Genomic DNA, 26,853 nt, shown 5'->3' on the forward strand with positions numbered 1-26,853 from the left:
AGAGAAAGTATGTTATTTAAATGAGACCGGGGCTCCAGTTAGCCTTCTTCTTGCAATCTTGTCTCATTTAAACAGTTTCTGGGAATTTTGAAGAGGAAAACAACTCAGAGGAGGATGGAGCTAACGTGGACAGGAGTTCTGCTTCTTCTCTGTGTACTTTTCATCCTTTTCTCATCTTTCCAAATGTACCAGAAAAAAGGGCAGCTGCCCCCTGGACCTACTCCATGGCCTATTCTGGGGAACCTCTTGCAGCGAGATGTACTACCTTTGTATTTACATTATCAAAAGGTAAGGCTAGTTAAGTATTGTACTTTGTCAAAGTTTCTGATGATTACTTTGAAAGATACCTATACCTTCTTTAATTGAATTAGTTTGATTTATTCTATAAACAACTAATTTTATTTGGGGGCTCATGTGTATCTTTAATGGGAATGATAGTATAAAGTCACCTTGTAACAATCTGATAAACCCGCAATGGAAGTTTCAAAGTTCATTAAAATATGAAGTAACAAGAAAACTTTAGAAAAATAAATCTATGAACCTCAAATTTGCTTCATTTGATTTAGCATCAAATTCACTGAAACCTCCTCTTCCTCTAGCTCCCCTGTTTGATTCCAGGTTCTTGAAATGCAGATACAACCTCTGTCCTAATAAACTTCATCTGGGCTGCAAAAATCCAGATGATCATTAAATGCCAACAAAGACATACAGAAACACAAACTCTTTCCTATAGTATTATAGAAATCCAGTTCCCTGAAGCCCATTTAGGTTACCAGAGATGGTTTATCTTCATTTTGTTCCTGCCTCCATCCTTCAAATGGATCAATTATTCTCTTCCGTGCACAGTTTTTTCACCTGTAACCTTTAATTGTTAAAAAAATCAAACAGCCCATTAGTATATTCTATTTCACTAGCCCTCTGTAATATGATTCCTTGCACATTGTTTGAAGCACTCCTATATATTCTTTCCTTATGTCCACTTTCCATTCTGTCTGTTGGGAAATTGATCTCTATATATATCTTATTATTTTTCATGAAATACATCAAATTTTCTTTTTGCAATAATTTTACATTCATTCTTACCTTTTTCACTTCTTTCCTTTTCTTCTGGGTCCATTTTGTCATGGCCTGTCCTTATGGATTTCTTTATTTATAGCAAGAGCACCAAGAATTATATACTGTTTCATAGTATTTTACTGCCCTCTCTAGTGGTTTATAGAGTTGGCATACTGCCCACAACAATCTGGGTCCTCATTTTACAACCTCAGAAGGATGGAAGGCTGAGTCAACTTTGAGCCTGGTGAGATTCGATCTGCCAAATTGCAGGAAGCCTGCACTCTGGAGAAGTAGCCTGCAGTACTGTATTCTAAGAACTGGAGACTAAGACATATAAAGAACGGTTGCTGGGATTGGGTATATCTAATTTAATGAAAAGAAGGACTGGGGTGACATGATAGCAGTGTTCCTGTGATGACCCGAGCCGTGGCACAAAGGTAACATAGTCAGATAATCAATAAGGGTCCCTGTATTATCTCCAATTTTGCCCCCAGTGTCCAGGTTACTTTCTGGCTGGAGAAAAATTCTCCCAGGAACAACCTTTGACTGCAGAAAATTAAGTCCAAACAGGGTAAATGCAAACTGTAACTTAAAGTCCAACCAAGCCAAACTGAAATAATTAGCTTGGCAGGGCAGGAGCAAGAATTTCAGACTTGAAAGCACGGCAAAACTCACACAGTTGGGAAGACTTCAGGAACACAGATAAGCCATGACAACACAAGATACACAAGATAAAGTCACATTTGCTCCCAACAGCCTGCCCCATGCATCTTGCTTTTTTAAAAATAAACTGTGTTCCCAGCTGTGGCTAATGAAGGGAATCAGGGCCCTTTCCTCCCCTGTAAGCCATGCAACCCACATTGCTCTCTTCTCCATTCCTCCCTGCATACCCTAGGATGAAGAGGGGGTGGGCCTGGGTCTTCCTCTGAATTACCTCTCTCTTGTTCTACCTCTTTACTGTCTGCCCAGCCAGACTTTGCTCTTTACCAGTTTCCTCCACAGCCAACGGAGCCATATTCCCACTCCCTGTCAGCTGTTCAGCTTCCTCCTCGGATTCGGGCATGACAGTTCCAATACCTCAGGGGCTGTCACAAACAAGAGGGAGTCAAGTTGTTCTCCAATGCACCTGAATGCAGAACAAGAAAGAATGGATGGGATCTAATCAAGGAGAGAAGCAACCAAGAAATAAGGATAAACTTCCTGATAGATAGAACAATTAATCAGTGGAATAACTTGTCTCCAGAAGTTCTGAATGCTCCAACACTGGAAGTTTTTAAGAAGAGATTGGACAATCATTTGTCTAAAGTGGTGTAGGACAGGGGTGTCAAACTTACGACTACACATTGTTGTCATGTGATGCATTGCAACTTTTTTCTCCTTTGCTAAACTGGGGGTGGGGGTGGCCAGTGTGTGACACATCTGTCCTGCGGGCCGTGAGTTTGACATCTGTCCTGCGGGTCATGAGTATAAGGTTTCCTATCTGACCAGGGGGTTGAACTAGAAGAACTCCAAGGTCCCTTCCAACTCTGTTATTCTGTTTAGTAATATTTCTGTTTGCATTTAATAATTTTTGCAAACAATCAGCATTTACATTAACAAAATTCATTGTATCCTTTCAAATTCTTTAACCTTAAAAGGAAAAAAGCACTTTTTTCCATCCATTTTAAAACATTAAACTTTTTAAAAAAATGTCTGTAAAATCAGTAAGTTCTAATACATCTTTTTAAAAATTTCCTCTTAACATACACACTTTAAAATTTGCTTTCAGTAATATTTCACAAGCTTTAAATATTTCTCAAAAATTATGTATAAAAGAAATTTTTTTCAAACTCATTTTATAAACACAAAGCACAAGCTGCATTAGAGCTTTCTTTCAATAACATAGATCAAACCAATACAAAACGAACTAACTTCAATTAACTCAATAAATTTAAATCAGTCCTTCCAAGTTATCCTTGTAGAATATTTTTTTTCTTTTTGTATACATTCATTTAAAAGACTCTAAACTTTTCTTTCAGTTAATACATCTTTTTATTTAACTGCCTCTTAGCATAGATACTGTGTTTCTCCAACAATACGGCCTCCACCAATAGGAAGGTCCAGCATGTTTTTTGGGCATAAAATCAAATTAAGCCCCTCCCCCCAAATTTAGGCCTATTTTAAAATATGCAAAATAAGGGGGAAGGGCGGGAGACTTCCGTTAGGAGCGCCCGGCGGGCCGGAATTCCTCGCCACCGGCCGCTTTTAACGGGCGATCATGGCCAAACACAGAGAGCTCCCTACTCCCACCTTTGCTGCAGACACCTTTGGCACCCGCCGCTGTTGCTTTCCCTTCTGCCCATTACACCGCCACGTTTGGAGTTGCCGCTTCCGTGTTTGGAATGCCGTCGCCATTTGGAGCTCCAAACGCGGAAGTGGCAGCTCCAAACATGACAGCTGGCGATCTTTTTATTTTGGTCCATGCGAAGTTCAGAGCGAGCAAGAGAGGGAGACTGCAATGCCTCCATCCGAGATGGCAACCTCACTAGTGGATCACAACGTGGCTGGAAGCCCGAATCGGCGGGATACGATGGCGATCTTTTTGGAGCGAGAGGAAAGGGAGAGAAGAGTTGCGAGGTGTAATTTGCAGGAGGAAGTGGGTGTATCCCACTGCAGGGAGCCCAAGGAAGAAGTGCTGGTAGGCAACGGAGGCGTCCCGTAGCTCGGAAGCAGCCTAGAGATGCGCCCGGGAAGAGGCGCAGATGCTGCCTTGTAGTCCCCAAGCCAACTGCGTGCGCCGCCTTTAGTTATGTGCGCTCCGTGCTTTGGGCATCTCCGTGTGATCGCGACCCTGTCCTTTCCACCTGGCGCCCTTGCTGCTTTCTGGCTCTTTAGCAACCGGCTTCGTGTTTGGAGCACTGCCGCTGTTTGGAGCTCCAAGCGGCGGCGGAAGCTCCAAATGCGGAAGCTCCAAACATGACGGTGGGTGATCTTTTTATTTTGGTCCGCGCGAAGTTCAGAGCGAGCATGAGAGGGAGACTGCGATGCCTTGCTAAAGAGCCAGAAAGCAGCAAGGGCGCCAGGTGGAAAGGACAGGGTCGCGATCACACGAGATGCCCAAAGCGCGGAGCGCACATAACTAAAAGCGACGCACGCAGTTGGCTTGGGGACTACAAGGCAGCATCTGCGCCTCTTCCCAGGCGCGTCTCTAGGCTGCTTCCAGAGCTACGGGACGCTCTCCGTTGCCTACCAGCCTTCTTCCTTGGGCTCCCTGCCGTGGGATACACCCACTTCCTCCTGCAAATTACGCCTCGCAACTCTTCTCTCCTTTTCCTCTCGCTCCAAAAAGATCGCCATCGTATCCCGCCGATTCGGGCTTCCAGCCACGTTGTGATCCACTAGTGAGGTTGCCATCTCGGATGGAGGCATCGCAGTCTCCCTCTCTTGCTCGCTCTGAAATTTGCACAGACCAAAATAAAAGATTGCCCGCCGTCATGTTTGGAGCTGCCACTTCCGCGCTTGGAGCTCCAAATGGCGACGGCACTCCAAACACGGAAGCGGCAGCTCCAAACGTGGCGGCGTAATGGGCAGAAGGGAAAGCAACAGCGGCGGGTGCCAAAGGTGTCTGCAGCAAAGGTGGGAGTAGGGAGCTCTCTGTGCTTGGCCATGATCGCCCGTTAGGAGCGGCTGGTGGCGAGGATGCAAGGGGGAATTAAATCACCCCCCGAAAAGACGGCCTAGCCGTTTTTTCAGGGCTCAAAAAAAAATAAGGCCCGGCCTTATTATGTGAGAAACACGGTACTTTCCAATACACTTTCAGTAATATTTTACAATCTTTAGGAATAAGTTAAGCACTATATATAAAGAAAAAAAATGCATTTTCAAACCCACTTTATATTAAAGCTTTCTTTCCATTACAAATATAAAATGGATAAAAATCCATCCTGATTCAAATAGACTCATTAAGTTTAAATCACTCCTTCCAGCTTATCTTGATAGAATAAAATTTTTCTTCTTCTCTGAAATGTCAATGAAGTAATTATAAACTTTTCTTCTTCTCAAGGATTTCTCAACTGTGTTAGTATCAATAAAGAAAAAGTCCCAAACTTGTCCTATTGAAAATTGCAGATTTTCTTGAAACTCTTCTTTCAGTTGTGTTGGGAACCATCATAATAAAGATTGGTATCAGGTTAATATTCCAAAATTGCAATTGGCTCCTTTACATTGTCAGCTACTTGTGAAATTGCTTGTGTAGTTTAGTAGATTTCTACACACAATTGCATCTCTGAAGTAGTTTAAATAGTTTTATTTTAACATCCTTGGAACATAGCTGGTCTGTTTTATTAAGAATTTTTCAAATACATCTCCAATGATTTATTTCTCCATCTTCTTAACTTCTTTAGTCAAAGAGTATGGGGTTTTTTTTTATGTCACTTAAAAATTGTTGGCCAATCAGGATTCATAAAAAATAGACAGTTTTAACTACCCACAGAAAAAAAAGACAAGCTACAAATCATTTACAAATAGAAACCTAGAACCACAGCTTTCTACTCATATTTCACCATCAAAGTTTAAAAAAAAGATACTTCACACTTCCTTATTTTAGCTTCCCTTCAGTATCTTTCTTACTTGTTGTTTAACAATAAAAAAATCCCCAAAATGGCACAGATCTTCAAAAAGGAATAACAGGATGTGGCTAAAGAAAGTCTCTTCTAGCTTAATAAAGATTAATAATCCTTAAAATTGATTAAGAAATGAAAGGCACAACTTACTATCCATTTGAAAAAATACATTCCAAAAATTGCTGCTTTTCAAATAAAGTGATTGCAGCCCTGCCCTGCCCCCAGTTGCCGACTTACCATGCTCTGAAGCACAACTCCTGAAACTAACTTGCAGACCGCTGCTGTATGGAGGATCAATGATTCTAGAACTCTCCCTAACCCAGGAGAGTCATATAAACTAAAGGTTCCTTCTGTTGGTAAGTTGAAAAAGTGACACTCTAGAGAAAAACCCTTCTCGGGAAGCTGCAATGATCCTTCCCTGGGTGTGTTGTCAGTTGGTCATCTTCACCAGAAGTCCCAAGGCCTGTCCTTGACACAACAAATAATCACTTGACCAGCTTTAAGAAGCTCTCATCAATAGTTTTCAGGCTTAGTTTTACCTTTGCAACACATAACTTTTTTTTGTTAATGGTAAAAATAGAACGTCTGCATTTTGATCCTTTTGTGCTAGTATATCAGAAGAATAACCAAAGTACAGTTTTATTTGGAGCAGCTCAAACTATTCTCTGCAAGCTAGGTTCTATAGTCCACAGATACCCATGAAGGCCAACATACCATAATCGGTCACTCATCAACTAGAAGTTTTATGCCATGTACTAAATCATAAGCATATTGGCGTAATTGGTAGGAATTAAAAGTTATTGAAGTTTTGGCAAATTTAAGAAGTATTTCAAAAATACTTTATAATAATTTCATCAAAAATGCTTTATTACCTAATTAACTGGATTTTCATCTAATTCTACCCTTAGCTTGCGGTGAAATATGGACCTCTCTTTACTGTCTGGAATGGATCACGACCAGTGGTTGCTCTTTGTGGGTACAAGGTGGTAAAAGAAGCTTTGGTAGATCATTCAGAAGAATTTGGTGGGCGAATTCAAATGCCTACACATAATCGAATGTTCCAAAATAAAGGTTGATCCTCTTTCATTTTTTAATTAGTTATTGTTTTTCTTTAATTTTCTGTACAAATTATCTGAATGCCATTAATAATATTGATAGTTGTGAAAGTTTCACTTGAAATGTCTTGTAGAGATATACATTTGGTCATGCTTCTTGAAAAAGGAAGAAAATGTTTTTTCACCATTTCCTTTCCAATGGTCACTTCTTAAGTCTGCTCAGATTGTTGCTTACATGCAAAACAACAACAACAAACAATAACAATAATTTGACCTTTAAATTGGTCCTTTGGAATCCATACAAAATGGTTTACCGATGAAGATGCTTTTTGGCTTATGCTATCTGGATTAATGTTGAATATCAATTTCATGTACCTTCAAAAATCATTTGGATTTTGAAGAAGCAAGATAGAGAAAATTTATTTTTATGTTTTATTTATTTATTTGTTGAGCATGTATTAGATAACAGACATAAGTATAAAGATGATTATTAATACATGAATGGATACAAATAAAAGGGAACATTAGGACAGGGACAGTAGGCACGTTGATGCGCTTAGGCGTGCCCCTTACAGACTTCTTAGAAAATGGGTGAGGTCAACAGTAGACAGTCTAAGGTTAAAATTTTTGGGGCTTGGAGAAGAAACCACAGAGTCAGGTAGTGTATTCCAGGCATTAACCACTCTATTGCTGAAGTTGTCTTTCCTGCAATCGAGTTTGGTGTGGTTTACCCTGAGTTTGTATCTATTGTGTGCTCATGAAGCTGAAGTAGTCATTGACGGGTCGGACATTGCAATAGATAATTTTATGTACCATGCTTAGGTGGGACTGAAGGCAGTGGCATTCTAAGTTGTCTAAGCCTAACATTTCAAGTCTGGTGGCATAAGGTATTCTGTTGTGAGGAGAGGATTGGAAGACTCTTCTCATGAAATATCTCTGGACTCTCTCAATTGTATTAATGTCCTATATGCAATGTGGGTTCCAGACAAATTATATTGATGTCTTTAAGATTGATGTCTTTAAGATTTGATGTTGGAGAAGATTCCAGAGAAAACTCTTGAGAATATCATGGATACCCAAGAAAACAAACCATTGAACAAATCAGTCCAGAATTTTCACTCAAAACACAGATGACTAGAGTTAAATGATCATATTTCAGAAAGATTGTACAAAGGCCTAGCTCTCTAGAGAGAGTTGTAATTGTGGGAAATGTTGTAGGAAGGATAGATGATGGAATTAGTTACAATGATGACAACTATATCAAAGTCCTCAAGAACTAGGTGGGAGAGAAGATGTAATGGACAAAATCTATGTGGTTGTTTATAATTGACAGTGACTTGATGGTACATAATCAAACAACCAAGTAAGAGAGCAATTGGAAGTGACTTCTTTTTTGTGTACAAAAGCTTTACTATTCAAAAATATCTGAACTGAAGCAACTCCCATTTTTCTCTGCTTACTGAAAATTGCATCTTAGTATAGAAATCTTTCCATGACTGGTCTAGAAATCTTTCCATGACCTGTCCCTATTCATATCACACTTATAGTAACTTGTGACATGATTTCCACAACCTCATTCATTCTTCTCTTAACATGAGAGCACTCAAGAATGAATAGATGAAAACTGTGCACTTCATCTAATTAGCAATTCAAGCATGAAGGCTTGTTTTCTTTAAATGTGGGCTGGGGAAAAATGGTAATGTATAGTTTTTTCCTCTTCTGCAAAATTTGAGAACTGATATCACAGTGTGATCTGTATCCCATGTCTTTGGTTTCAGGTCTGACCACTACTGATGAGAAGAAATGGATTGAGCTGCGACGGTTCACACTGTCCACCTTGCGAGATTTTGGGATGGGGAAGAAAAGAATGTCTGAGAGGGTGCAGGAGGAAGCTCTTTGTCTGATGGAAGAAATAGCTACCACAAAAGGTTAAAAAAAAAAAAAGAATCTGGAAAGGATTTGTTGCATTAAACTAAGTTGCAGGAAAACTAGATTGTAAACCTAAACTCAAATCCATAGCACTTAAATGCATGTAATAAAGAAAAACTTAGATAGGCAGTGAATGTCCTCCCTCCCTTTTATTTTCACAGTATTGTTCAGAAGCAAAAGGAAAAGTACTAGAGCTATTTCTCTCTCTCTTTTATCCAGTGTCAGCTTTTGGCTTGATAAAATTACAAGCTTGTGGAGAAGGACTGAAATCTTACTGTGGCTACAGCACTGAGAGATCAGAAATCCTAGGAAATTGTTTAATGGGGCAATTATGGCTTTATAAAATTACAACTTTGCCCCAAACTAGTGAAATGTTAGCCTGGATGCAATAAGACATATCAAGCTAATTCAGAAACCAGCAAAAAACTTTATGGATAAATGAGACAGGTAAACTAAGGGAGGTAAGGAACACACACATAAGAATAGGCTCCATGAAGGACAGATTTTTTTTTAATTTATTTGATTTGCCAATTGTTTACAAGATAATAAGTATAAGTGTATACATAGTTGTGAATACATGAAATGGGTACATATAAGAAAAATAAAAGAAGAATAAGAGAAACAATAGGACAGGGACGGTAGGCACGTTGGTGCGCTTATGCACCAACAGACCTCTTAGGAAAGGGGTGAGGTCAATAGTAGACAGTCTAAGGTTAAAGTTTTTGGGGTTTGGGGAAGAAACTACAGAGTCGGGTAGAGTATTCCAGACATTGACCACTCTATTGCTGAAGTCGTATTTCCTGCAATCAAGTTTGGTGCGGTTAACTTTGAGTTTGTATCTATTGTGTGCTCTTGTGTTGTTATGGTTGAAGCTGAAGTATTCATTGACAGGTAGGACATTGCAATGTATGATTTTATATACCATGCTTAAATCAGACCGAAGACGGCGTAATTCAAGGTTTTCTAGTTCTAGAATTTCAAGTCTGGTGGCATAAGGTATTCTACAACGAGTAGAGGAGTGGAGAACTCTTCTTGTGAAATATTTCTGGACTTTCTGAATTGTGCTAATATCAGATACGTAATGCGGGTTCCAGACTGATGAACTGTATTCGAGTATTGGTCTAGCAAATGTTTTGTATGCTCTGGTTAGTAGTGTGATATTACCAGAGAAAAAGCTACGTAGGATTAGGTTAACAACTCTTAATGCCTTTTTGGCTATGTATTTGCAGTGGGCTCTAGCACTTAGATCATTAAAGGTGAGTATTCCAAGGTCCTTTACAGAGCTTGGGTCATCAACAAGATCTTGACTATTCAGCTTGTATTTTATTTTCTGATTTTTTTTGCCAATATGTAAGACAGAGCATTTATTTGTTGAGATTTGAAGTTGCCATTTGTTTGACCATTCTGATACATAGTCAAGATCTTTTTATAGGGTAGCAGTATTGTCTGTGGTATTGAACAGCTTTACATCATCAGCGAAAAGAACGCAATTGCTCTTAATATGATCACAGAGGTCATTTATGTAGAGTATGAAGAGAGTTGGTCCTAGAACACTGCCTTGGGGGACACCACTATTGACAGGTACAGAATTTGATAGGACGCTCCCAATTTTGACCATTTGTTGTCTGTTTGCCAGGAATGCTTCTATCCAGTTATTCAGTTGTCCAGAGATACCATAGGATTTTATTTTTAGGAGTAGTTTGTCGTGTACCACTGAATCAAAGGCTTTACAGAAGTCTATGTAGATTGCGTCTATTGCTTTGCCCTGGTTGAGTTGTGTCGTCCATATGTTTTTGCAGTGTAAGAGTTGCAGATTACAGGATAGTTTTTTTCTGAAACCAAATTGTTTATAGGAGAGTAGGTTGTTTGTCTCTAAGTGGAGGATGATGGATTGGTTAATAATTGATTCCATGACTTTACAGGTGACGCAGCATAAGGGGATTGGCCTGTAATTTTCAACTAGGCTTGGGTCTCCCTTTTTGAAGATGGGGATGACTGTGGCTTGTGACCATAGGTTAGGCAAGGAGCTGGTCCTGAAATATTTTTCAAAGATTATGCTTAGAGGTTTGGCTATGGCAGTGGATAGCTTTTTTAAGAAGTAGGCACATATTCCATCCGGTCCAATAGATAGAGATGGTTTTAGATTGCGTAGTGCTTTTTCAACATTGTCTTCTGTAAAATTGATATGTATTATATCATTGTTGTTATCTGTGGTACGGCTAGGAAATACTGGGCATGATCCATTGCTGTTTACAAATACTGAGCCGAAGAATGTGTTAAAGATGTTGGCTTTAATGGTGTCGTCGTTGCAGTCTTTACCATCAGGTCCTATCAAGGGTGGGATAGACCTTGAGTCTTTTAGTTTGTTGTTTACAAAATTGTAAAAAGCATGGGTGGAATTGGTGCTTAGAAGGTTTTCCTCTTGTTTAATGTGATAATTGATGCATTCGGTCTTTATCTGGTGGCATAAATTTTTGTATCGGCTTTTGAAATTGGCAACGTGACCAGATTTGTTTTTCCGCCAGAGTGATCTCTTTTTGGATTGAAGTTTCCTTATTGTTATGGGTAATCTGCTTTTTTGTTTTGTTTTGGGAGTTGTTGTTGGTACATATAGTTTGATGACTCTTTTGACTTCAAGTAAAAATATGTTGTAATGGTCTTCAACAGTATTGCATTCAGTGAATAGAGATTGCCAATCAAGGGATGAGAGATCGTTGTCGATAAGATCATAGTTGCCTTTTTTGAAGTTACAATTGGGGATTACATCATTGTGGTGATTTTTGTGTGGACGTATGTTGAGACAAAAGTCAATCATATTGTGGTCACTGCTGGAAAAGGGTTCTTTAGTTTGTATTCCGTAAATTAAATTCAAACTATTGCAGAAGATGAGATCGAGGCAGTTGTTTAGTCTAGTGTTGTTGGTTACTAGTTGTTCCAGTCCCAGATTTGTAATAGCATTGTAGAAGGTTGTGTGTATGATTTCAGTTGTACAATCATTTAGGGTCCAGTCAATATGAGGTAGATTGAAATCGCCAAGAAAGATAAAAGGGTATGGGCAGGATGCAGCCCATGTTAGTAATGTATTTAGCTTGTTTATATGTTCGATGTCATAATCAGGTGCTCTGTAACATAGTAAGAATCGAATTGTGATATTTAAGGATAGTTCACAGATGATGGTCTCAGGAAGAGCAAGCTCCTGGGTAACTTGGATATTTTTTAGATGTAAGGACTTTTTATAGAAGATAGCAACACCACCTCCTCTACGAATTTCACGATCTGATCGGTAAACATGATAGTCTCTTACTGTAGTAATGGAGTCAGGGAGAGATGCATTGAGCCATGTTTCACAGACAAATATAATGTCGAATTTAGCCATATTTAGTAGGAGGAAAAATTCAGGTATTTTATTCACGAGGCTTCTTGCATTGAGTAGTTTGCATTTAAGGCCAGCAGTAGTTGGAATTGAGGTAGTTAGGGGCGTGCATGCCTAGTCTTGGGTGATGGTGGATCGGTTGAGGTAGGTTTGTGGTTGAGGGTTAAAGCTGAGTTGCGGTTTGTGTGGCTTACTTTTGATACAGTCAGCATGGTAGTCAATGTATAGGTCCTTCTCTCCATTGTCTAGACGTTTTTTGAGTTCGGTGCGGAGTATACGGGAGCGGGCACGTTGCTGTATGGTTAGGTCAGGGCGACAATGGAGGTTCTTATGGTTGTTGTTGGTTTTGGCGAGTGAATTTATAGTGTAAATGAATTTACGTTTGCTTGATTCATTTTTGCAAATGACCCTGCACAAGCGTGGGGCCACAGAGCCGTCTCTGTTTTTGAGCTCTCGGCCAATGCGGGAAATGTCAAGTATTTCATCAGCGGAGATGGTTGATGCTTGATAATCACTGATGATGTTTCGGACAGTTGTGATGTCATCATTGTCATTGATGTCCTCTAGACCAAATAAGATGGCATTTGGACATTTCCGTTCACGCTCAACGGCTTCTCTGATGAGGATTGGGATATCAATATTTGTCTGGGTTGTGTTTATTTGTGGATTGGGTTTTGGATTGGGTTGTGGTTGTTGGGTAGAGATGTGGTTAGTAGCTATTGGATGTTCAGGTTTTTGCGTTGTGTCTTTTTTTTCAAGGTTGGATATTCTTTCTTTTACGGCGTCCAGGGATGCTACTATGGTGTTAAGGGATGTTTCAATGGTTTCAATGGTATCAACTCTTTCCAACAGATCCAGTTTGGGTTTGCATGGTTTGCAGAGATATGGAAACTCATTGGATGATTCCAGGTATTGAATAAATTGCTTGGTTAATCCCAAGCAGTCATGATGAGCGTATTTTTTACACAGAGAACATTTGATGGAGTTTTCATTATCCTTTAGATTTTTGTAGCATTTAAGGCATGTGCAGGAGTCTTGTGGTTCATTGGTGGGGATTATCTTCTCTTTAGGTTGTGGTTTGGCATTGGATTTTCTTTTTGGCATGGTAGGTTTGTTAAGATAGTACGTTGATTGAATTAATTAAAGGAACAATTTTGGGTAATCTATATAGCCAATATCACACCAATCAATCAATTGCAGTAATTTCTCTAGTCAGATAATATTCCTGAGCAACAATCAGCCTAATCAATTAATTACTCTAATCACTAATCAATTAATTACACTAATCATTAATCACACTGTTCATTTAAATTCACTAAATCATTGGTTTTACTATTCAATTAAATTACATGAATCTTGATCTTTTAAACTAGTCAGTAATCACACTATTTGCACTAAACACGCTAATCACACTAATCAATTAAAACAATAAATCAATTAAACCATTAGTAAAATATTTTATAGAAATTGATTATCTAATCGTTGATATAGGTGATGAGGTAGAAAAGTTGTAAGTTTTGAGGTAATGAATTAATCAGTGTTTGATTAAAGTAATGAGGTAGTATTAAGAGTCTGCAAGGAAAGGGTTAATTGTTTTACTAGCAGCTGTAGTTGACTGAATGAGAGGAATTTATTGCTCTTTGTAATAGCAGATTGCTATTACTCTGTAAACAAAAGGTTGTAACACGATGTTCAAAGGGTTTTTGAAATAGAGTAAAACTTGCTGAATTAAACACTTTGACTACAATCAATATGTCTCTGAATAAGATTGTTTTGCAATAGTTTCTTAAAGCTCTTCAAGTTGAGTAGTAGTAAAAATACAGTCCAGAAGTTTGGGTTAACCAATCCAATCTGTCCTTTACTTTTAACTAAATCTGTAAGACAACATGGATTTGAATTAAAGGATTGCATATAGAATTTATTCAGGAAGTTGAAGTAGCTTTGAAAGCCATCCTTGTGGCCATGTCTCTTCTGGAAAGAGATACAAAAAGATATAGGAAAAAAAGTGTATTGGATTATTTCTTCTTTAAAAAAAAATGTTAGCAGGAGAGAAGGATGGAGATAACAGAGTGCTTGGTTAAAACTGGAAAAAGAAGCAAAAAGTTTCTTTAAAACTCACGTAAACATAATGCTATATTAAACACCAGGCAAAATGAGGAGCCAACAAAGGGCAAGATGGGTAATTTAAATGGAAAAATGAAGCCATGGTGATGATTTACTTTTTTGGGGAGTTTGCATGAGGGTGGAAAACTGTGAAAGGCACTTTGGGGCTGAATTAAGCAGCCATAAAAAGGATTACTTTAGTGAGTTTAGTGGACAAATCTCTGGAATGGGAAGGGACAAATAATGGAATGACTAGTAAGGGATGTTATTTAAAGAAATAGAGAAAGAAAACAGGAAAAGAAAGAGTTAAGAAGGAGGGAGGAAGGATGAGTCATGAGAGCTCAGTTAAAAAAGGAGGCATTACCTTCAAGGAGATGAAGAAGGGAAGGGAGAAGGTGGGGAAAAACAACCATGAGAGGAAGGCACAATTCTTGACTGAAGAAGACAGCACTGAGTTTGTAAAGAAATTTTAGTGGTAATAAAGTCAATCTTTTTTAAAAAAAAACATTTTTTTATTTTTTAGACAAACATACACAAACACAACATAAAAACATCAAGCCATCTTCCACTTACGTACATACAGTGTGTCGGTTGGTTACAAATTGTTTTGTTCATCCACTCCATAGTCCTAACTTACAATTACTTGTATATATTCTCATATTATCAATCAAATATTCCTAAGTACATTATTATCATTGTTACTCTATCATTTGACTATACTATTATTCATTCATATTATGTGAGACATTCCATATTTTTAAATTGATTTATCTTATAGTAATTCATATTATCAACCTAAACCCATCCCATAATTATAATATAATACATTTTTATATATTTTATATAGTTTTATTCTAAAGTTCTAAATATTTCATTACCATATTTTATTTTCTAAACATTGATAAAACAAATCCCAAATCTTATAAAATTGTTTATCTTCTTGTTCTCTAACTTCAAACATCAATTTACTCATTTCAGCACATTTCATTATTTTCTTGATAACTTCCTCCTGCGTTGGTATTTTCTCATTTTTCCAATTTTTGGCAAATACAATCCTAGCCACTATTAATACATTTATAATCAAATATTTCAATTCCCTACTGTATATTTCAGGTAAAATTCCCAATAAAAATATCTCTGGTTTCAAGTCTATGTGTTTTTTTGTCATTTTTTCCAACCATGTGTGGATTTTAGTCCAATATCTTTTAGCATCCGCGCACGTCCACCACATATGATAATATGAACCAGGTGTCTGATGACATTTCCAGCATTTTTCAGATTTATTCTTGAACAATCTTGCTATTCTTGTTGGGGGAAAATGCCACCTGTAAAACATCTTATACACGTTTTCTTTATATGCTGTTGACATTGTCATTTTATAATTTTGAGACCACAATTTTTGCCATTTCTCTAAGTCAATCCCACATCCAAAAATTTTCTCCCAAGTAATCATTGTTTTTTTAACTTGTTCTTCTTCTCACTTAATTTCTAATAAATATCCATACAGTTTTTTAATCACCATCATCAATACCTGTCAAAATCTTATCTAAGTCAGTCAGTTTATCATAAAAACCTTCTGTTTTGGAATCTTGATCATATCTAGAGCGTATTTGCACATATGAAAATCAATTCATCTTTATACCTTGTTCTTCTAGTTTTTGCATAGATTTAAGTTCACCTTTTTCATTCAATATTTCACCATATCTAACTGTTTGTTCCTTTTTATATATTATAGGATGAGAAAATGCTTCAATAGTCAATAGCCAGACTGGAATTTTCAAATAACATTGCCTTTTAGTCTTCAATTTAACAACAATGCCTCCCGTATATAATGTCTTCTAAAATACCCCTGTGCTTTAGTTCCCTTGTACCATAAGAAAGCGTGCCAACCCAGCAACAAATCATGTCTTTCTAATGTCAACAATCTAGTATTTCTTAGTGTTATCCATTCCTTAACCCACATCAAATTTGTAGCTTGATAGTATCCTCCTCTTATTCTAGCTTCTTGCAACAGTTTTAATTTTATTATCACTTTCTTTCCCTGCCATATATACTTCAGCACTATTTTATTTAAATCTTCAAAGTAGTCTTTCCTTAACCTAATTGGAATTGTTTGAAACAGATATTAAATTGTAGGTAATATATTCATCTTAATTGTTGATAGTCTCCCTATTAATGATAACTGAAAATTTTCCCATTTCGCCAAGTCTGTTGCAATCTGTTATTTAATATAGTTATTCTCTTTAAGTGTGCTATGCCTTGCTGTCAAATGTATCCCCAAGAACATAACAGTTTGAAACAAAGGCCTTCTGTGTATCTAAAAATATCAAAGCCATTTGTTTTTCGGGATGTGCCTCATAATATTCAAAAGTATCTAAAATTGTTCTCATATTGTCTTTAATTTGTCTCTTTGGCAGAAACCCATTTTGATCAGGATGAATAAAGTTGTTCAAATATCTTTTAAGTCTTTCTGCCAATATTGAAGCAAAGATTTTATAGTCTTAGTCTAACAGGGAAATAGGTCTATATTTCTTAATTTGTTGTGGGTCAGCATCCTCCTTTGGAACAAGTGTACCACGATTTGGGTATCCTCTTCTTTGACATAACTTCATTCATAATTTCTAGCAATGGAAGATTCAACAATTCTTGTAGTGTCTTATAGAATTCCGCTGGAAGTCCATCTGGACCTGGTGCCTTTCCATTGTTTTGCTTCTTAAGTGCTTCGGTTAACTCCATCATTGTTATGTTACTTTCTAACATTATTTCAGTCTCTTTAGGTATCTGGGGTAGATTAGCATTCTGCAGATATTGTTTAACTCTTTCATCGTCTATATTCTCTTGTTCATACAATTTCCCATAGTAGTCTCTTATAATGTTTTTCTTCTCTTTACTTCAATAACAAGCTTGGCCTTGATCATCTATTAATTGCAATATTTTTCTTGATTCTCTCCTTTCTCAATTTATATGCTAACCATCTACCTGGTTTATTTGCATCTTCAAAATAATTCTGTTTTGCACCTCTGATTTTCTGTGCTAATTCCTCTTTTTCTATTAATCCCTTTTTATGTTTAATTGTATCCATTTTTAACTTAATGTCCTTTTTCTGTGGCAATTTCTGTAACTCTTTTTCAAATCTTTTATACTCATCCTTTAATGTCTTAGAGGCTTGTCTTTTCATAATACCGTGTTTCTCCAACAATACGGCCTCCACCAATAGGAAGGCCCAGCATGTTTTTTGGGCATAAAATCAAACTAAGCCCCTCCCCCCAAATTTAGGCCTATTTTAAAATATGCAAAATAAGGGGGAAGGGCGGGGAGACTTGCCGTTAGGAGCGCCCGGCGGGCCGGAATTCCTCGCCACCGGCCGCTTTTAACGGGCGATCATGGCCAAGCACAGAGAGCTCCCTACTCCCACCTTTGCTGCAGACACCTTTGGCACCCGCCGCTGTTGCTTTCCCTTCTGCCCATTACGCCGCCACGTTTGGAGTTGCCGCTTCCGTGTTTGGAATGCCGTCGCCATTTGGAGCTCCAAACGCGGAAGTGGCAGCTCCAAACATGACAGCGGGCGATCTTTTTATTTTGGTCCATGCGAAGTTCAGAGCGCGAGCAAGAGAGGGAGACTGCGATGCCTCCATCCGAGATGGCAACCTCACTAGTGGATCACAACGTGGCTGGAAGCCCGAATCGGCGGGATACGATGGCGATCTTTTTGAGCGAGAGGAGGAGAGAAGGTTGGGGCGATTTGCGGAGGAAGGGGTGTATCCACCGGAGCCCAAGGAAGAAGGCTGTAGGCAACGAGAGTCAAAGCAGCCTAGAGACGCACCCGGGAAGAGGCGCAGATGCTGCCTTGTAGTCCCCAAGCCAACTGCGTGCGCCCCGCGCTTTGGGCATCTCCGTGTGATCACGACCCTGTCCTTTCCACCTGGCGCCCTTGCTGCTTTCTGGCTCTTTAGCAACCGGCTTCGTGTTTGGAGCACTGCCGCTGTTTGGAGCTCCAAACGACGGCGGAAGCTCCAAATGCGGAAGCTCCAAACATGACGGTGGGTGATCTTTTTATTTTGGTCCGCGCGAAGTTCAGAGCGAGCATGAGAGGGAGACTGCGATGCCTTGCTAAAGAGCCAGAAAGCAGCAAGGGCGCCAGGTGGAAAGGACAGGGTCGCGATCACACGAGATGCCCAAAGCGTGGAGCGCACATAACTAAAGGCGGCGCACGCAGTTGGCTTGGGGACTACAAGGCAGCATCTGCGCCTCTTCCCGGGCGCGTCTCTAGGCTGCTTCCGGAGCTACGGACGCTCTCCGTTGCCTACCAGCGTTCTTCCTTGGGCTCCCTGCCATGGGATACACCCACTTCCTCCTGCAAATTACGCCTCGCAACTCTTCTCTCCCTTTCCTCTCGCTCCAAATAGATCGCCATCGTATCCCGCCGATTCGGGCTTCCAGCCACGTTGTGATCCACTAGTGAGGTTGCCATCTCGGATGGAGGCATTGCAGTCTCCCTCTCTTGCTCGCTCTGAACTTTGCGCAGACCAAAATAAAAAGATCGCCCGCCGTCATGTTTGGAGCTGCCACTTCCGCGTTTGGAGCTCCAAATGGTGACGGCACTCCAAACACGGAAGTGGCAGCTCCAAACGTGGCGGCGTAATGGGCAGAAGGGAAAGCAACAGCGGCGGGTGCCAAAGGTGTCTGCAGCAAAGGTGGGAGTAGGGAGCTCTCTGTGCTTGGCCATGATCGCCCGTTAGGAGCGGCTGGTGGCGAGGATGCAAGGGGGGAATTAAATCACCCCAAAAGACGGCCTAGCCGTTTTTTCGGGGCTCAAAAAAAAATAAGGCCTGGCCTTATTATGTGAGAAACACGGTATTTCTTTTCCTTGTATAGTCTATTATCAAGCCTTTAGCATAAGCCTTCATTGTATCCCATAAATTCTGCATTGTTGTATCTTCTTTTTTATTTTCTTTGAAGAAAAAAGCCAATTCTTTCTCCATTTTCTGTATAAAGTCTTTTTCTTTTAATATAGTATTATTTAAAGTCCATCTGGATCTTCTTCTTTGTCCTTTCCATTTAATTGTCATTGGGTTATGGTCTGCCCAAGTGCTTGTTTCTATGTCAATTTCTTGTAGATTAGCGATCAATTCTGTTGACATCCATATCATGTCTATTCTAGACCATGATGAATGTCTGTTTGAATAAAAAGTGTATTGTTTGGTCTTAGCATTTTTTTCTCTCCATGCCTCTTTTAAATTTATTTCATCTATCATTTTAAAAAAGGATTTAGGGAGAGTCTTTCTACTTTGCTTTGTTGTTTTTTGTGTTGTATAGTCCACTTTGTTGTCTAGTATTCCATGAAAATCTCCCATCATACAAATGTTAAGATAATCCAGTTCAATTATTTTCATATGTAATTTTCTATAAAATTCTTCTTGATTATCATTTGGAGCATAGATGGCTATCAGGAGTGTTTTCATATTATTGTCCATTATTTCCACCATTAAGAGTCTTCTGTCATCATCTGTATAAATCAATTTTGCTGGGATAGTATCTTTAATATATAAAACCACTCCTCTTTTCTTGCATTGTGTCAAAGCTGCAAATATTTTCCCTAGCTTTGGCTGTATCAATATTTGTTCATGTTGCTTTTTAATGTGTACTTCTTGTAGGCAGATTATATCAAATTTTAATTTCTGTAATTTATATAAAGTTTTCCTTCTTTTAACAGCTGAGTTAAGTCCATTTATATTAATTGTAATCAGTTTTTTCTCTTCCATGGGTATACTTTATAAGTAGGTTTTGCAGCCCTTGTAGATCTTGGTTCTCGTTGTTCTCTGACTTCCACCTTTCCACCAACAGCACCTTCTTCTTTTTCAATTGCTGCTTGACAGTCATCTTAGATTCGATTAGTGACATTTCTTTTTCCATCTCCTCCTCTTTCCCTCTGAAGTATTCTGTATAAAATAATTCTGCTTTCTCAATTGAATCAATTCTGTGCCTTTGTTCCTGCCATGTAAACATTAAGCATTCTGGTATCAGCCACCTATAATTCACCTCTTTTTTGAGTAGTATTTTAGTCAAGAATCGATACTCTCTTCTCCTCTCATCTCTCTCACTCTTCTGGGTACTTGTTTCAGAGCTACAATCTCCTTATCTTTGTATTTCAATGTTTTCTCTCTTGCCACCTGTAGTATTTGCGTTTTAATAGCTTTCTTTGTGAATCTAATGTGAACTTCTCTTGGCAAACTATTTCTCATTGCATATCTTGTGAAAACTCAGAAAACCTCATCTATTCCATCCATCATCTTCTCTTTGGTTATTTCCAATGCCTCAGCCAAAATTTCTATCACTATCTCTGCCAAGTTTTGTCCCTTTTCTTCCTCTATGTTTTGGAATCTAAGATAAAATTCCGATCTGTCAATCTTCCATTCCAGCATCTCAGTTTTATCTTGTTCAACCACAGTTAATCTGCCATCCATCTCTCCAATCTTCTTATCGCTTTGTTTATCTTCTTCTTCAATTTTTTGTAGTCTCTCATCATACTTCATCACCATTTGTTGAATGTTCTCCACCTTTTCATCAGTTTTTCCTGTTCTTTGTTCAATGTTCTCTGTCCTCTTTTCAATATTCTCTGTTCTTGCTTGTATGTTTTGAATTCCTTGCATAATCATCTGTAGGGTCACCTTTTCCTGTTCTTTTTCCTGTGGTAACATTTTCTGTATTGAACGTTGTCCTCCAGATGGTGAAGAGGAAGATGTAGTAATTGAAGAACGAGTAATAAAGTCAATCTTTGAACATATATTTAGTCAATTTCAAAGTGGAACATGGAAACACTATGTTGTATCTAGATTAAGGTGGTAATAGGATTTTAATATTGTGTTTATATTCCATTCTTAGGAAAGAGGGAAAGAATAATACTTCAAATTTATCTGACCTGAATCACTTTTTATTGCAGTTTTGAGGTGAGATTTGAGGAAGGAAAGATCCACATTCACTGATCCCACTTATAAATATCTGGTTTTTTTGTTTGTTTGTTTTTTGCAGGGCAGCCTTTTGACCCAAGGAGAATTTTTGCAAGTGCTGTTTCTAATGTGATCTGTGCAGTCATCTTTGGCAATCGATTTGATTATAAAGATAAAACCTTCATAGAACACCAGAAGATTATTGAATATCAAATAAGATATTCTGCTAGTTTCTTAGGACTGGTATGTTAATCCACCTGATCCTCTTCTTGTCTTGAACCCCATTTTAACTAGCAGGTGTGTTTGTGAGTATAAATGTCCAAGTCAGAAATGTAGAGATTAGATTTGATGAGCTACTAAGCAGGAGAAGCCAAATCTAGACATCCAAGCATAAATTGGTTCTTAGCAAAATGTCTTCTTAGGGAACCACCATTTCCTTCTCTCATAACCCCTTTGGGCCACATCAGATTCTGGACAGATGCATCTCTTCTTATCATGGAATTGTTAGACAGCTGCCCTATCTTTGTGCACACAGCCAATTTCTGTCTTTGACCATTTTCACCCTTATCCCTTTTTGGAAGAGATGGGTGAGGCTAGTGAAGCAGTGAGAGAATCCCATGACAAAGTATCTCCTCCAGGAACTCAGCCTAGGTGAGGAAAAGCCTTTTAAAGACACTCCTCTTTAATTAACTTTACATAAATTCCTATTGTAGTTTCCAAGGCACTGTATTTACCTGAGAATAGAATTAAAGATAGCATACTGAAATCCTTGTGATTCTTGTCTTCTTGGCTTTGGGTCCATCTGAGAACTGACAACTAGCAATATCGGAATAAAAGCTACTATCTGAACATTTGGGGCATTAATCCTCTACCATGATGGTCTAATAAGCTATAGTATTTAATGTGAACTCTCTAACAGGTATACAATACATTTCCAAAAATAGTGGAATTCTTTCCTGGGCCACACAAAAGCATTTTTGCTGATGTTGAAAATCTCTGTGATTATATCCGTGAGAATGTGGATTTGCACAAAAAGACGTTGGATCCCCAGAACCCGCGTGACTATATCGATTGCTTCCTTCTTAGACTGGAGAAGGTAGGTATAGATATCATATCTGCATAAGTTTTTTAAATATCTCCATTATGCGTCTAAGATGGAACTAATTCATCTTCTATGAAGAAGTATGGAAATATTTATTCTCCCCACCATATTTTTGTTTCCTGTTGGACAATCTATTCATTGGCATTTGTTGGCATAGATTACTGTTCCAGGCACAATTGTTGCTACCGTAATCCATCCAATTCTGAAAATTTGGTCAAACAATAGAAATGAACTCTGTTAATTTAAAGACAGTAGAATTCTCCTTCAAAAAATGAATGTGCATAAACATTTTCTTCTCATGCTGACTTAAATTTTAGAAAGTATTTCTTTAGGGATCTACAATCACAATATCTGATATAAAGATAATTAAGTAGAGTTTTCTAGAATCATCTTGTAGAAGCAATTTCTATTAGGATTAGTCTGTCAGTTGTAACAAGTAAATTTCTATGGAACAGATTTAATTTTCTTTTCCAAGCATACACGGCTTAGGAGTTGCTTAGGCCAGCTCCAACAATGTTAGTCAAAACTGGAGTATCAATTCTTGTGGTAAATATTTGATGGGTAGACCAGACAGGTAAGCTGTTTCTTCCTCTGCATGAAATTATGATCCCAAAAATATCTTAGAATTGAAAACATTTTTTATATATTCTAAAGTCACTTTGGTTGAATTACATTTCCTTTAATTGAAAAGGCACTCTGAATAGTTTCATGAATTACTTTATTTCAATTCCAAGTAGAATTTTTATTCTTCTGTTTGTCTCTCCATTTTATTTTTAGGAGCAGAACTCATCTGAAGGTATCTACACTCATGAAGATCTTGTGGTTGTAGTGTTTGGACTCTTTATGGCTGGGACAACAACCACAAGCCAAGCTTTGCTCTGCAGCCTTCTAGCAATGACTAAATTGCCACACATTCAAGGTATAAAAATACCCGTAAATATAAAAAGGTGTTGATACTTCTAGGGCTGCCACTATTAATGCTAAGAAAATAAAGTTGGTGTTTAAAGAGAACATGTTTTTTTTAAAGAAAAAAGAAAGTAAAGATAGTGTTGAATAAAGTAAACTCATTGCAGGTGGATTTCTGCATTTTTTTCTAAGAACATTTGGGAAGTGTTTTTCCACTATCTTCTTATAGAATTTCCCAATCTACCTAACATGCCCTTGGAACAGATGAATTTCTCATCGAATCTTGAGATTTTGTGAAGACAATTCTAGTCAATTGATATTGATTAGATCAGGAAGAGTTAGAAGGGATTGAATGTCTATGGAGATTCTCAGTCATCCAGGTCATGGTTGTCCCAAAGATGCTTTTTCAGGAGGCAACTGGACTTTCCTGTTTTTTCCTTAAAGACATTTTGCTTCTCATCCAAGAAGCTTCTTCAGCTCAGACTGGATGGTGGGGAATGGAAGGATTTATTTTCCTTGCAGACAGCTGGTCATTTGTATCCTTTTAGAGAGTCCTTGAGGCGCTTGGATTTTTCTGGAAATCCATTCATCTAGAATTGAGAAAAAATTGCAGACGATAGGAACTACCTGAGGACACAGATAAACCTCCAGTGGCCTCAAAGACTCTCTAAAAGGATGCAAATCAATGGTGGGACTCAATTTGTTACACTACCGGTTCTGTGGATGTGGCTTGGTGGGCGTGGCAGGGGAAGGATACTGTAAACTGGTCAGAACCTGCTGAATACCACCTCTGATGCAAATGACCAGCTCTCTGCTAGGAATATAAATCCTTCCATTCCCCACCATCCAGTTAGAGCTGCAAAAGCTTCTTGCATGAGAAGCAAAATGTCTTCAATGAAAAACCAGAAAGCCCAGTTGCTTTTTGAAAAAAGCACCTTTGGGACAGTTATTGAATGTTGTAACAACAATTTTTTTCCCCATACAGCCATAGGCCAATCAACCAATTACATTAATTTAAAACTTGCTTTAAGGAATCCTAGTATGAATGACTGAAAATAGCAGAGTATAGCTTTTTTTGAGGATCATTTTTGTGATTATATAAAAGAACATTCCCCAACTCAAGGTATCATCTCCAACATTTTGAACCACACTGCTTCAGACAATAATAAAGTAGTTTTCCACAGGAATATATAATTATGACATAGATGAAAAATAATAAAGATTGTCACAGAATGTAATTTATCTATGAGACCTCCCAACATTGCTTGAATAGTTATAGATTGAACTACTAGCTTTTTGGAAATGGGCCTCATACTTTTTGGAGGAATTAATGCTTGTTTGCTGCTGGCATAAATAGTAATATATACATATAATAACAGTTTAGGAAATTAATTTAAGAGCTCTATCTTTTCTCCTGACTTCTGTTTATCCTATTTTTGGGTGGAGACTCTCATCTTCAGAAAGCCCACACAGAAATGCTTTATGCTTACTGTCTCTCAAGATATCTAGTAAGGCAGAGAGATACACTTAATATGAATCTCATCTAGCACAAGAAAAGTTGAAATGATCTCTCCTGAGAAATGACTTTGAGGAGGAGCCATTGTCCTGACTAGAACTGTCTTCTCCAGTGGTGGGATTCAATTTTTTTTTACTACCAGTTCTGTGGTGGACGTGGTTTGGGTGGTGTGGCTAGATGGGTATAGCTTGGTGGATGTGGCAGGGGAAGGTTACTGCAAAATCCATTCCTCCCCACCCCACTAACCAGTTTTCCAGCTCTGTTCTCCTGTGCAGGGCCACAAAACAAGACCCAGCCGATCAGCTGGGACTCGGGAAGAGGAGAATAGATGAGGGGTGTCAGAGGTGGTTTTTGTCGATTCTCTGAACTACTCAAAATTTCAGCTACTGGTTCTGCAGAACTGGTCAGAATCTGCTGAATACCACCTCTGGTCTTCCCTGAATGTGCTTTGGAACACATATTTCTATTCAAACAACTGCAGGTGCTCAGCATGACAAAGTCTGTCAATCTCATCTTGATCTGTTCTTCTCACAGCTAAGGTGCAACAGGAAATTGATGAGGTGGTGGGTACAAATCGCATTCCAAGCATGGAAGACCGATTGAAGATGCCTTTCACAAATGCTGTTGTTCATGAAGTTCAGCGATATCAGAAAGGGTCTCTTGAGACCTTTCCACGGGCAACAACTTGTGAGACAAAGTTCCATGGTTACACCATTCCCAAGGTATGATGATACTATTATTTATGAAGGTTCTCTAGAGAAAGAAGGAAAGAACAACTTAGATCCTTGATATGCAAGGTAGTTTGAATAAAAGAGCAATTTAGAGAAATATGTATTGAAAGAAATATCTATTCCTTTCTCCTCATTCTTCATGGTTCACTGCCTGTCTTTATTTTAGGCAAGTGGAAAGCAAAGGCACTTTCTTCTCCATATGAAATAATATGATCTAATGACATCTGTTTCTTTTTCTCCTTCTAGTCCATGCCTATTGTGCCAGTCTTCGCCTCTGTACATTTTGACCCTCTTCATTGGGAGACTCCAGAAAAGTTCAATCCCAATCATTTTTTGGATGAAAATGGCCAGTTCAGGAAAAAGGATGCTTTCATGCCATTCTCAGCAGGTACAGGTCTCTGGTACAGATTGTATTACTAATTCGTATGCTTACCTGATCCACGTTAGTCTTTTATCAGAGACAATTCCAGCAAGTACTTCCTAAATAACCTCTGTTTCTTCATTTCTATCGCAGGGAAGAGAGCCTGTCCAGGGGAGGCCCTGGCTAGGATGGAGCTCTTCCTGTTCTTCAGTGCTCTGCTCCAGAATTTCACTTTCTCTCTGGTTGGGGACACCAAAGATACGGATTTAAGGTCTCTGTATACGGACTTCAGAAATAATCAATACCCCCTTATACGAGCTGCTAAACGTTCAGTGGACACTTGAGGTCAATAATTAGGAGAAAGTGCCTACATTAATAGTTACTGAAATAAAGCATGTGGGATGACTATTACATTTAAAGGCAATCTTAACAATGATGTGGAATAGATATATATTAATTTTTATAGCAAAGATAGCTACTTTGATCTCTTATCTCATTACATATTTTGGCACAATTAACAATACTTCTGAAACACTTAATAGCTTTTTTTTCTAAGCTATATTCAGAAAGCTTTCAATATATAATCTGTACTGGAGATTTAACCATACAATTAGACGTATCACAAATTGATGTTGTGGACTAATCTTTATTTGAAGGAAACAAGGAAGATCTTGTATTAGTACACTTTGGCTAAATGCAAGATCAAGTCATGTTTAAATCTGATGATATCTAACGGTTGCTTTAAAAACTGACAGACTATTGTATATGATTGAACTATAATATTTGCTATATCTAATCTCTGATAGATAACTTTATTGTTGTGGATAATAAAGAATTAGAACATATAATTCCAGAAAATCAATGGTTCCAGGTTTACAAAATGCAAAAAATACATCTTAGAATTTCAAAATGGAAGCCATTCCTCAGAAAATTTTGTTTCACATTTACTGGATTCCTCAAAGGGCTCTTGTTCTTTTTTTGGTCCACTAGTAATAAAATTGATCCAAGGAGATTCTGCCTACAAAATGGAATTAATCAACAACCCAGTTACATGAATCTTACACAGATATATTATGCAGAATGCCCTCAAGGATGTCCTTGTTGTGATTATGGAATTTGATTATGGTCAAAATCTTTTTGGTGACCAAATATAACAAATACCCTTTAAAAATA

The 26,853-nt window shown here is 38.2% G+C and overlaps 1 protein-coding gene across 1 annotated transcript; it reads left to right on the forward strand.

Moving 5' to 3' along the window:
- LOC113430528 (cytochrome P450 2C20-like) lies at window positions 1-26,853 on the forward strand. Its single transcript, XM_087955668.1, has 9 exons — window positions 1-288; window positions 6,566-6,728; window positions 8,491-8,640; window positions 21,147-21,307; window positions 21,984-22,160; window positions 22,944-23,085; window positions 25,123-25,310; window positions 25,566-25,707; window positions 25,834-26,853. Exons 1-9 carry the CDS (start codon window positions 115-117, stop codon window positions 26,022-26,024), a joined length of 1,488 nt encoding a protein of 495 aa, XP_087811794.1. The 5' UTR covers window positions 1-114; the 3' UTR covers window positions 26,025-26,853.

The sequence above is a fragment of the Notechis scutatus genome, chromosome 2 (genome assembly GCF_049901735.1).
Source record: "Notechis scutatus isolate UNSWTSFEM ecotype Mainland chromosome 2, rNotScu1.2, whole genome shotgun sequence".
NCBI classification, from domain to species: domain Eukaryota; kingdom Metazoa; phylum Chordata; class Lepidosauria; order Squamata; family Elapidae; genus Notechis; species Notechis scutatus.

Excerpts from the sequence above, each read along its gene's own strand:
- LOC113430528 (XM_087955668.1), top strand. The coding sequence starts at position 115 with ATGGAGCTAACGTGGACAGGAGTTCTGCTTCTTCTCTGTGTACTTTTC. Across the intron at positions 21,308-21,983 it reads CTGCTAGTTTCTTAGGACTG|GTATACAATACATTTCCAAA; the intron begins GTATGTTAATCC and ends ACTCTCTAACAG. Across the intron at positions 23,086-25,122 it reads TAAATTGCCACACATTCAAG|CTAAGGTGCAACAGGAAATT; the intron begins GTATAAAAATAC and ends TTCTTCTCACAG.